The sequence below is a fragment of the Mixophyes fleayi genome, chromosome 3 (genome assembly GCF_038048845.1).
Source record: "Mixophyes fleayi isolate aMixFle1 chromosome 3, aMixFle1.hap1, whole genome shotgun sequence".
In the NCBI taxonomy this organism is placed as follows: domain Eukaryota; kingdom Metazoa; phylum Chordata; class Amphibia; order Anura; family Limnodynastidae; genus Mixophyes; species Mixophyes fleayi.
The window spans coordinates 187,297,246-187,310,324 of record NC_134404.1 but is presented as its reverse complement, the minus strand read 5'-3'; the positions used below and the strand labels follow the sequence as shown (position 1 = coordinate 187,310,324).

Genomic DNA, 13,079 nt, shown 5'->3' with positions numbered 1-13,079 from the left:
TGGCCGACAACACACACAACTGACCAAACTAGCACATGTGTGCATGTGCAACTCAACCCGACGAGCCCCGACCACTGCCGAGAACTTCACGGTCATCCACAAGCGGCGCCCCCTGGCACTATGGGGAGGTAGTGGAACTCATTAAGGAGAAGACCGAGAGCAGCAATGGCGGCCTTATTTCATATGTAAGTTAAGGAACTTTATTTCCGTATACCGGAGGTTTGCTTTACTTACTGGACTCTTCGTTTTGATGACCATTGAGCAACCCTCATCTACTTATGTGACTGACCAGCGAGTAACTACACAGCCTTTATATGGCCCTGTTGGACCAGCACCCGTACTACCGCACTTGTTACTTCTGGCGCTCGATATGGAGTTTGACTTTTGTTGCACGCTATCCAGTTCGAACTTTATATTATTCTATTGATGACATATTACTGTTCTGGCCAGAACGTTCTAGTATCCCCATTGTGAATAAACGTTTTATTATATTATAACGATTGACCTTGACACCATTTACATATATTACACCTATTGCGCTTAGGGAGCCCACTTTTATTTAGCAACTGTGGAGATACAGGAGATCATCTACATGTGTTCTGGTTGTGCCCCATCATTTAATCCCTTTGAAAAGAGGTCTTTGACCTAGTCCGGAGAGTTACCTCTGTATCCTTAACTCCAATCCCACTCACTGCCCTCCTCTATTTATACCCCAATCAACCATTAAAACACTATCACTATGTCTGGGCTCATATTTTGGTGGTCGCTAGAGCAGCAATAGCGCAAAAACATCGATCTCCTCCTACCCTCCATTAAGTTATTACGAAAATTCACTTTAGCTTTCGTAGGGAGACATTAGAAGCCCCATACTCTATGGCTCCTTCCTCTTCCATTGTTAAATTGGATGTTATTGCACAAATTTACAACTGACGGAGAAGGTTCCAGACTTATTTGGCCTCTGGAAATGACCAGCTCCCCCACTTCTGATCCGGTTGATATACCCCTAGTTTCTAGTTGAGTCCTCAACTCCTGACTCCCCAAATTGTCTACTGTTGTTATGTACTTTAAATACCTAACCATAAAACCAGTAATTTTCTGTTATGTCTGCTCCCCACTCTGTACGCCCCCTCCTTTCCCTTTTTTTTTCTGTACCTCCTCACCCCTTACGTATAAAATTTTAATAGAACTATTGATGATAAAACAGACAAAGTATCAAATACATGAACTAATGTAACTAAATTTAACAAACTGAATGCAATGGCTACAAAACAACTGTCATTTTTTAAAGAAAATATGTACTTCTGACTAAACATTATAAACGTACAGTATTTTGTTGAGCTTGACAGTGTTTCAACATTTTCATCAAGGTAGACGCCAAATGAGCAGCACAACAAAGCTCCAAAAATATGTTCGGTTATTATTTTATATACCATATTATATTATTACAAAGCAAATTCTTTATTATCATCATGGCAGCATGGAGTGAGCAACTTCCAAATAATTTTCTGGTCAACTATAACTGTTCCAACTTTCCAGAAAAGGTACAAAACCAAAATGTGACATGTTTTTTTTCTTCTGATCGTATTATTGAACTGGATTGTTTTCTTTTTTATTGCAGTTTGTTACCCCAAACAGGACGGGAGTGGTCGCTCCCACTGGCGAATGGTTCATTATTTTTAAATCAGTCTCTTTTATATAGTATACCTTATACAGTAGTGTGTAAAAGTTTTTCAACAGTGGTCAGATTGAATTTGCTATGTGAATCGGAATCCACAAAATGCTACACATTTTAATGCACAAACACTATTTGCAGAGTAAAAAAAAATAAAAAAAAAAAATAAAACAGTGAAAGTGGCACATACAAAAGTTTGTGCACACTTTCAGTTGACTTAATTTTATTTATTTGTAAGTTCCCAAAACTTCATTGATTACTTAGGTATTGTATTAACCTAAATGAAAACATTTAAGGAGTCAAACAATCTGAGCCTTCTAAATGCTCAGGATGTTGTGCCTTCTCTAAATAACTATGGGTTCCTCTAATCAGCTGACTCCGAACTAGAAACTAAAGATAATTGACAGTTATAAAGCAGGGGAAGGCTACATATAGATATCTGAATGCATTAGTGAATAAATTCGTACCACAAAATCAACCAGGGTACAGGAATGAAAGATTAAGGTCTTGACAGTCCCCAGAATAGAATATTCTTAGAGATCTGTGGGGAGAAAATACTAATGCAGGAACAGAAAGACTCTTAACTGCCTAGAAGTTTTTGGAAGATGCAATTTCTTCCAAAGGAGGTGTTAAGTGCTAACTGACAGGCGCTCAAACACTTGTACGTTACAGTCAAGGTTTTATTTTTCTCAATATGTTAAAGCCAAACAAACAGTAATTGAAATTAAAATGTGCAGAAATTGCTATGTTTAAGTTTGTACCCTGCAGGGGTTGTGCTAACTTCTTTTAGCTTTCAGTATCAGTGGAACATGCAATCAGACCAGGGGTGCCTGAGCCTGCAACTCCTCTATGGCAACATTTATGTGCTCCACATTAAAAAAAGCAGATGATGTCACAAAACAATTAGCACTGAAGCCCGCGTTTTTGTAGCTTTGTTAACGAGCTTTACTGCGTTTACAAACTGTAGACAATTTGACTAAAATAGTTTGCTGACAAGAATTGGTAAGTCTAATTGCTGTAATCTGTACCTGTTTTGTCACAATGTAAGGTATTCTCAGTTTTATTGGAGTATGAAGATTTGCTCTTGTTTCCACCACCATCCCTTGGACGTTATTAAAACAAAAAAAACAAAAAAAAAAAAAAGAATCAGTCAGTATAGAAGAAAAAGTCAGTATAGAAGCAAGCTTAATGCAAACCAACATTATTCCCATTAAATACACTTTAATGGCTAACAACTTATCATATAATACAAGGGGGAGGAGCATAGTGACACCCAATAGGTCGTTACCAGTCTCCTAGGCCAAATGGTTGTCAGACATGCAACCGTGGGAAATCTGTGCATTTAGGGCCCATTACATTTTTATATTGGCTTGTAAAGTGCATGGTGACACAGGAAAAAAAATTATTCCTATGGTCCCCATTCCTCCTTGTCCACACTATAGAACACCAAAGCCAACCACACTAGGAACATTTCAAAATCATTTTTGGCATGATGGTCGTTAGCATTCACTATATTGTGAATGGCAAGGTGCATTAACCACAGGATCCCTAGGCGCGTTGGGGACGATTTAACGGCTCTCATTATGCCGACAAGAATATCTACAAAATAAATCCGATTTCCACAATACCTATAGAAAGGAACATCAAACTTACCATAAAAATGTCAGTCTACATATCCGACATACTTCGGTTATATACCGATTGATGGAAATCACGGCACTTTCTATTTACGCCATTTATCAGACCTACAGTGATATTTCGGGATTTAAAGCGGCAATTGCAGCCCCGTGTGTAATATAAAAGTGTTGATGGTGTTTGCAATTTTAACCATACCACTGATCCTAACCTTTAAATTAGGAAATAATGTCGTCCTGGCATTGCCGCTTTAAATCCCAAAATATCACTGTAGGTCTGATAAGTGACGTAACTAGAAAGTGACATGATTTCCATCAATCGGTATATAGCAGAAGCATGTTGGACATGTAGACTCATTTTTATGGTAAGCCTCTCTTTCTTTCTACAGGCATTGGGGAAATCGGACTTATTTTGTAGATATACTAGTTGTCGGCATAATGAGAGCCGTTAACATGACTACCACCGCCCTAGGCCTTTGTGCTTTTGGCAAGTGGCAGATAGGAGACCAGCACACATTGTGATCACATCGCTTATAGAGTAGAGCAAAAACAAAAGGTCTTGCATTGATTATTGCAATTCCCTTCTTACTGGTCTTTCCCGGAACAGACTTTCACCGCTATAATCCATTTTAACTTTCTTATACTTCTTCTCCACTCTGCCAGTTCCTACATTGGTTGCTTGTACTGTAACCTAATCAAATATAAAAAACTTCTACCAACATAAAATCACTCACTGTGTAATTTCCTCCCTTGTACAATAAAACCTTCCCCTTACCTCCAAACGTTTAAGCACTCCCTGAAAACTTATAAAAGCTTATAAAATTCTTAAGCCACCTTCTTAACCTACCTAGTCTCTTCTACCTTACTACGACCTGTCTACATGATTCATTAAAAACTTACATTTTTCTGTTCCTATACTCAAACCTACTGGCTCCTAAACCAACAATGCTGTGTGACTAGATCACATAGCCCCACTAAGCACTCTTTCATATTGCAATCTGAGTGGACCAATATGCAATCTGTGCCACTTAATCTCATGTACTAAACTCCTAATTCCAAATAGACTGTAAGCTTGCGAGGAGTGGTAAATAAATCATAATAAATACTAGTCTAATATACACTAGATTGGTCATATTTCATATCTTATTGGATTCTATGGGTTACATGTTGCCTTTCATGTTTTCAAAATACTTAATAAAGTAGTAATTTACAAAGTCGCACCAACTGTGAATAACTGGCACAAATATACACATTTTTGTGGCTATTTCTTTCTTCAGTTATAATGGGACACTGTTGTGTCAAGAACATTCAAGTGCTGTAGTCTTAATGACATAGGTGACATTTGTTATGATGGTTTATTGTTAAATTAATTTAGCGCAGCTTTCTAAGAGGCAGATATTGTTAAATTTTGTTGGATGTGTTCATTACTGCTGCATATTAAAACACAAACAGTTTTTGCCACTAGAGGTCTGTCTTGTCAACTAAGAGCTTTAATGCGCTCGCTTTAAACAAAGCATCTCTGGTGGATTTAAAAATAAGTAAACAAATCAAAAATCGTTGAACTGCAGGATTATTTTTTTTCATTTTTTTTTTTTAAATCCCCTAATGACCAAAGTATTCCTCTTCATCACTGTTACAATTTAGGCAGAAGGTCATTGGCACCTGCAAACATTAAGAAATGTCCATTATTGCTAGATGTTCATGCAGCAAATGCATAAAATAGCCACTATGTTTTATTTACATGAAATCATTTCCATCTTTCTTTTCACCATTTGGATGTTTTTCTCCGCTTAGAAAATTCAGCTCATTTGGATATTATTTATCATCATTACACATTACTGTAACATCTGGCAATGTACTACAAGATCAGCAATACATTAGTGAAGGGAAAAGACACAGCCTTCATTTTATGAGGTTGAATGGAATAAAAAGAAGTGAGCGAAAATGCTCCAATACAAGACAATCATCTATATTTTTCCAGGTCCAAATATTAAATTATAAGGCTATGGTATTTATATAAAGAGAGCATTGAAATATGGAAAAATGAGAATAATATTCAAATGGTCTGCCCAAATTCACAGTTCAAAGCAGCAATGGGTAAATTACACAGTGGTACAGTACAAATAGTCAAAATGAACACTTAAATACAAACCGGCTTTTCTTGCTATTGGGAGGGCTTGGTGTCTTAGGAGCTCTTCTTTGCACTTCTGGGGTAACAGAAACATTGGGTTCCAGTTGGGGCACATGGTTATAAAGTGACAAGGACGTTATTTCTCTTTTAGATGTGCCAATTGTGGTACAGATAGCATCTTTGGAAAAGTCTTTTCCTGTATCAGTAAATATTAAACAGTAAAATTTCTTAAAATTATGGCCAACCGAATTAAGTTAACATTTGGTACCAGCTACTTTTCTGATAAATAAATCTCTGAAAAATACAGGTTGTCCATTGTTCTCCTACTATATACAATAACTCGTCTGCAATACACAACTCAATATCTAGTTACTATCACTGAAGGTATAGGTAACCCTAAATCGACGTCCTGGTTCAAGTACTGTAATAACAACAACTGTTTGTTGTCTCTTGCAGTGGTATTTGAGAACAGATAGTTTAACACCTTTAAAAGCTCTTAAGCAATGTTCCCCTCCCTACATCTCCAATCTCATTTCTACCTACACTCCTACCCGTCCATTCTACTCTGCCTGTGACCACCGCCTCACTACTTCACTGATCACTTCTTCTCACTCCTGTCTTCAGGACTTTACCCGGGCTGCTCTCCTGCTGTGGAACGATCTTCTACGTTCCATCAGGTTAGCATCTACTCTCAAAGGCTTTAAGCATGTCCTTAAGACTCATTTCTTTCTTCAATTCTATCAGCCCACCTCCTAACTCCCGTGTCCTGGCTCTCTCCCCCAGTTAGTACCACCCTATTTGTGTCTTCCCCTTTCCTTTAGGATGTAAGTTCTCAGGAGCAGGGCCCTCCTTCCTTATGTGCTCCTTCTACTATTCCATCTCCCTCTGTACCTCTTGGACGGCTTCGCTAGCCCTGTTTTCCTTAGCTTCGGCCTACTTATCGCTGATTTCTACCATCCCTTTCACTAACTGTCCCAGAAATAATTTAATTTGGTTTACTCTGCTCTACTACACCAGATGCTGCAGGATACATACAATACCTATGTGGAATATAACCTCAAGAGAATGCACAGAAAAATATTAAGCAATTAATGTTACCTGTTAATACTATAGTCATTTATGATTATAAATTAAATTTAAATTCATCTATTCCACACCTTGTTCACTCCCCTAAATCATAGCCTGTAGTAAGTGTTGTTTGCGTTTGGAGCAGACTTGTACGTGGCTGCGTTGTTGTGTAAAATCCGGTTCTGAGCATGTGCAGCGTTATTTTTGCGAATGATAAGCACAAAACCAGCAGACACGTTCCTAAATGACTCAGACCCTACGTGTTCAACTTCCTTAATCTTATACAAACAAATCGGTTAAAGTTGATGGTAGAGTGCGAATCAGACATTATTTTTTCTTTGATGGCAAATTGCAATCAATTATGGATTTACAGCAGGAATTTAATTTACTCAAAACTTCTTTCTACACGTACCTCCTACACCTGCCCCTCAGATTAAAATTTAGATATCACTGCAGAAAGTTGATGGGTCAATCCAAATTATAATAAGTTGCTCAGAGGGGACTCTGTTCTTTTATTAAACATACATTTAAATTTTCTTTTCCATAGACTACATAGCAGTTCCCCCTGGGCTCCATTGCAGAACGGATCACTCCTGTGTCTGCAAGAGGCGAGTCGCATACACAGATGGTAATGAGGGCCCAATGTGAATTGGGGGGGGGGGGGGCACTTATGTGAGGCCCAATGTGAACATATGCACTGAATAGTTGTCTGATACGCAGGGCCGGATTAAGGGAATGGAGGCCCCTGGGCTAAGGGGCCCTCCATTCCCCGCGAGGCCCCCAATGTGAGCCGTCCGCCGCCCCCCACCCCCCGCGAGGACCCCCCCAAGCACTTACCTGTCAGTGCAGTCCTCCGTCCCGGCGCGCTGTAAGCTCCTTACTGAGGAGATCTCGCGAGAGTTCATGAACTCTCGCGAGATATCCTCAGTAAGCAGACTACAGCGCGCCGGGACGGAGGACTGCACTGACAGTACTCAGCAGCATCGATCGGGCCGGGGGCGCCCCCGCCCCCGACCGATCAATAATGCTGCTGAGGAGTTTGAAGGGCCCCCTGGATGCCCGAGGCCCCTGGGCTATAGCCCAGTTAGACCTCGGGTTAATCCGGCCCTGCTGATACGGCTGATAGTCCCTTCAATGTGTTTCCTTCAGGCAAAAAGTTGCTTGCACATCTCTAATTACACCTCCGTTCATTTGTATAAAACTGGATCAAAAGGTCCACACCAATGTCTGTTAAGTGTAAAATAGAAGAAGGTGATGCTGTGGGGGTATTGAAAATTATGTCAATACTGGAAAAGCATTTTGCTCGCCTCCATGGTGGTTTATGATATCAGAATGGAGGCGGTTTATGATATCAGAATACCTATGCTTAGCAGGTGTCAATTTTGTTGGGACAGACAATGCTTTATCTGCATGTAGTAGCAGATAACTGTCAGCAGTCTAAAATGTAATCTTGATGGCACAGTGAAACTAATGTAGTTTAAACCCTATGTCTCCCTCCGTATGAAGAGTCACTGCTTTCACACAAACACACACATACCCTCTCGTTGGTTAATTTGAGAATCATTCCATAGTTGTCCATGAGATGTAGCTCTGAACAAGCGTGGATGAGTTACACTGGGCCTCCCCGCTTGTACTGTATGTGAAGGTGGTTGAGGGACTGTTGGTGCAATATCATCATCTGTTGCTGGAGATACAGGAAGCTTTGGCTTCTGTGAAATAAAGTAAATAAAAGGATTAGACAATCGGAGAACCCTGTACTTCTACTACCAGTTGCCCGGAGATGCCAGTGTAGTTGTTTTGGTTTATTTATCTATATATCTATACTATGATTGCTTACACATGCTGAATTTCTTATACCTACTTTGATGTTTGTGTGAGGAAAGCATGGTAAGGACACAATATTAAAATCATAATGCAACCACTATCAACATTATCCTGTGTAAGGCTTGCGCACCAATATACGTAATGTAATCATGCAGCTGGTGTAATCACAAGGTTGAAACATTATAATGAATAGTGTGTCTGTCACATTTCATATGTTGTGATGTTATCGGTGAATTGGTATATTGGGACGTAATGTTTAAATTAAACCACGTGGGTGATGTAACAAATTGGCAATGTGTATTCAGTAACTATTCTGTACAAGTTAAAATGGCAGACTGAGTATAGTTATTAGTTGGGTAATGACATAATGTAGATGGTAAAATGTGCACAGTTAATAGGGTATGCATACTGTTACATGTAGTTTAATATTCTAAGACTGTTTGTAGCAGCCCTATATCTTAATCCAATTATTCATCCAGGTCCAGCCTTCTATTGTGTAGTCAGCAGCCTGGATATTGTTTGCCCGGAAAACATAAGCATAGGACGGCCTGCTAGTCCCGATGGCAACTGAATGGCAAACTCTCTGCCTCAGTGTAATTAATAACTCACTGCACAGAAAGCAAACAGGGCATTATATTGTGCTGTGTATAGAAGGTATATTATATTGCACAACGTTAATACCAGCATGTATAGCAGACCTTTGCTAATTGAATAGGTTAAATCATATAGGATATATATATTATTACTCAGGTAGGAGGAGGCTATTTCTGTGCCTATAAAATGTGCATGCCAGAGCATTAGGGGTATCAGTGGGTGTGATGTGATGGTACAACTGAAAGCGGAGGGTTTGTCTCCAAAGTCCACAAGTCCAGAGGCGCGCTAGTTTGGAGTAATGGACTGAAGAGGTCATACTCTGGTCTATCTTGTTACTATATTGGGACTTTGCCAGGTGGGTAAAAATAGCCCAAAAAATGACAAGGCAAAGAGAACATCGACTGCTAAAGACTTCTGCCATTCTATTGACATACATTGCAATTTAATGAAAGTACCTTTGCATCTTCATCTGTCGTCGACTTGAGTGATCTAAGAACCTCATATCCTCACAGTTTTGTATATAAAAAAAAAAGTACAACCTGTACCGAGTTACTCACATGTGGCAAGGGGCTCAGGCGTGTCCCAGACACAGGTCTTGAGTCAGGTGATTCAAAGCTAAGGGCATGCAAACTGGAAAAAGAAACAAAAGATGTTATTACACATACTGTAAGTGGAATTAAAGCCATTTAGGTTCATGCAAAAAGGATGTTATTAGAATAGCAGGATGTGGGTAAGAATACTTTACTGTCTTGCTATGCGATTATTGAGTAGTTTTACTTTGTGACTGCTAACTGAAGTTTTTGTACCATGTTAGTAGATTAGAAGCATAAGTACATATCACATAATTTAGTCATGCAATAAATAACAGTGAGATAGATGGCATACAATGTAAAATACCCAATCCCCCACGAAGTGCACAATGACCATGCAATACTTCAAATGTCAAGAGCCCTGATATAATCATTTTGCAAGAGACATTTTAGGGCCTCACAAGCCTTCCTAGCTAATAAGTTAAATCCCCATTCTACAACAAAGCTAATGCAAAGCGCAGAGGTATAGCAATATTATTTCATCATACCACCTAAGTGTCGATAATATAATTTCTAAAATACGAGTAAGCCTTATCACACCCACAACAAAAAAGCCTGCAAATTAATAACTATAATTTAAAATTGTATATGTGGCTTGACGAGAGTTTCAGCTCACCAGCAAAGCCTTCATCCACTATTCAGCTCCACATAACCTCTACTCGCGCATTGAAATCTCTCTCATAGAATCACACGGCTAAACAGACACTTCACAACCTCCAGATCTCCACTGTGTCCTGAACAGACCATGCAGCAGTTGAGATGGAACTCTTAATTCCAAACCCTGCACAAGGTCAATATCGCTGGCGTCTAAATCTCAAACTAGAGTACATCTTAGAGATTATAAAAACAATTAATTACTACAGAATGAACAATACCTTATGGAAGGCTCATAAGGCCACACTGTGTAGATTCCCCAAAAAAGCAGAGGAAGAATGCAAATCTCAATCCTGACATCTGAACACCAAGAAAAAAAACCCCCATGAAAACACTTTGTTAAAATATTGAGATAGGGCAGACAACCTTCTTGCACAGATATTAAAAGTTACATGTACATGAAAGAGAATCCTATCCCCGTAAAAGTCCTCATGTGAATTGACCAAATGTTGAGTCCAATTGTTTGCAAAGTTCATTGTTTTTATCGATACGATAGGAAGGAATGGCCTCGTGATTTTGGGGACGGCTGGTCAGTAGTATTTTTTCATTGTTGATGGACTGCCTCCCAGATCAGGATGCAAATAATTGCCTAGACTAGCAACACCACAATAGACAAACATGTGTTTACCGGTCTGAGAATGTCCCTATGGTTGGGAATTAGTTTATTGTTTACTATGGCTATTGAACGCAGGTAATTATCTGAACTATAAGTGTTGTTTCTTTAAAATACTCCAATGTTTCCTTTATATACTTTCTCTCTCCCATTTGAATGTCTTTTGAATGTTATTTAAATTGCAAATACAGATGCTAACCGGTTTGTAATCCCTTGGATTCCCCTCCACCAAGTGTCCCCTTTCTGCTACGTTACCACCCACCACGCTTCCCAAGTACACAGGATGTACTGGTTCCGTTGTTCGGAAGACATGTCTTGCCAGTCAAACGGTCTTCTCCCCCTAGACTTTTCCCCTAAGTCCCCCCTAACTCATTTTCCTTTCTCTTTAGCTTTCCTGTCTCAACCTGGTGTCTTACTTCGCCAACTATGCTACCCCAGCCGACCTTGGTCAGACTATCACTGGTATCAACCATGACTCTCTCAATTCCAACCATTAATGTTAATGGTCTTAACACTCCGCAGAAACGCACAATATTGATTCAGTACCTTTAACGGCACTCTCCGCAAGTTGTAATACTCCAAAAAACGCACTTTAAACATACTCTTAAATGTAGACAATATCCGCACGTATTCTATTCAACCTCTTCGCAGAAGGTCAAAGGCACAGCTATCCTTCACCACACTAACAGGTTCATTTTCGCATGCCCCTATTACTTTAGCCACGGTATACGCACCTAATACCTCAAGGCACTTTTTTCTCTCACTTTTTTGCCAGACTCTTACAATCTAAAGAGGGAAAAAGAATATTAGGAGGGGATTTTAATACCGTTTTAAACCTACGATTACTACCTATATTGCGTAGCAAGTGTGCTATTCGTGAAGGTTCTAATTTGCAGTCGTTGCTTACATATGTTCGTGGAGAGTGCTATACTCTAGTGACAGAGCTTATACGCATTACTCGATGCCACATGGCACATACTCTTATGAGTATGATCTTTGTAGACGCTTGTACGACGCAGAGCCTGAGATCGGCTAACATCATTCCAGTTCCTTGGTCCAACCATTCAGCTATGTTTTTACGTCTTGATATCCTGCCACAATTTGTGCCACGGTACCGTTGGAGATTAAATGACCATCTGTTTCAAAAGAAGGAGAATCTTTGTAAGATAAGACAAGCTCTAAGCGACTTTCAAGCAGACAATAGTCCAGAAGAAACCGCCCCTACTGTTAGATGGGAAGCCCATAAGGCAACTATTAGGGGCTGTATGATCAGCCTTGCCTCTTATGATAAAAAAAGATAAACAAGCAGATTGTAGCCAACTTACAGTCTCAAATACAGGCTCTTACTAGCATCAGAGATACCCCAAACGCACAACCTATCTTAAACTTCTAACCCTGAAAGGGCAGTTAGGTAAACTACTGGCTACCAAAGCAGCTAAAACACTTCAATGGCTTCAACAGCGTTTATATGAGAAAGGAGACAAGGCTGACACGCTGTTAGTGCGTAGACTCCAGAATAAGCGTTCATGCAATCGTATTGTGGCCATTAGAGATGAGACACAGCAATTCATATATGACTCCCATGTTATAGCAAAAAGATTCTGTACTTATTACAGCTCACTATATAACCTTCCCCCGCCAGCAGACTCCCCAGACATTTTCAATGAACGAATACATGAATACCTTCAAACATGTTCTCTCCCACGTTTCTCGGATGGGCAGCTGTCGATACTTAATGCAGATGTTACGATGACAGAGAGAAAAGAGACTATCAAGTCTCTTAGAAACTTGGCTGCACCAGGAGCAGATGGCCTTACTGCATCGTATTATAAAAAATTTACACCTGATACGGCACCGATGTTTCTTTCACTTTTCAGGGCAGTACTAAGTGGTGAAAGCTTTGAGAGGGATACCACCAGAGCAGATGTCATTGTTATTGCTAAGGAGGGTCACGAGCCTAGTTACTGTGAGAACTACAGACCCATCTCTCTACTGAATGTAGACCTAAAACTATTTGCTAAGCTGCTGGCAAATAAGCTGGCTCAAGTGATCCCTGCCCTGGTCCATCCTGACCAGGTGGGATTTATTCCCGCTCTACAGGGATCGGACAATACAAGACGAGCAATTAATCTAATTGAAGCAGCTTACTGGAAACACGCCCCTGCTCTGGTGGTCTCCATTGACGCAGAAAAGACCTTTGACAGGGTCTTCTGGCCCTTCATTAGAGCCACTCTTGAGGCGATGGGCTTTGAGGGTCAATTTATGACTGGTCTAGCTTCTTTGTACTTCAATCCCTCTG

At 39.9% G+C, this 13,079-nt stretch overlaps 1 protein-coding gene across 1 annotated transcript in view; it reads right to left on the bottom strand.

Moving 5' to 3' along the window:
- The window catches only part of ARMC2 (armadillo repeat containing 2), an 82,294-nt gene that overhangs the window by 52,098 nt on the left and 17,117 nt on the right, over positions 1–13,079 (bottom strand). The window contains exons 3-6 of the mRNA XM_075202884.1: positions 9,481–9,553; positions 8,043–8,214; positions 5,459–5,633; positions 2,701–2,774 (exon numbers count right to left, since the gene is read on the bottom strand). Of these exons, the coding sequence (XP_075058985.1) occupies positions 2,701–2,774; positions 5,459–5,633; positions 8,043–8,214; positions 9,481–9,553 (494 nt within the window). The remainder of the gene's footprint in view (positions 1–2,700; positions 2,775–5,458; positions 5,634–8,042; positions 8,215–9,480; positions 9,554–13,079) is intronic.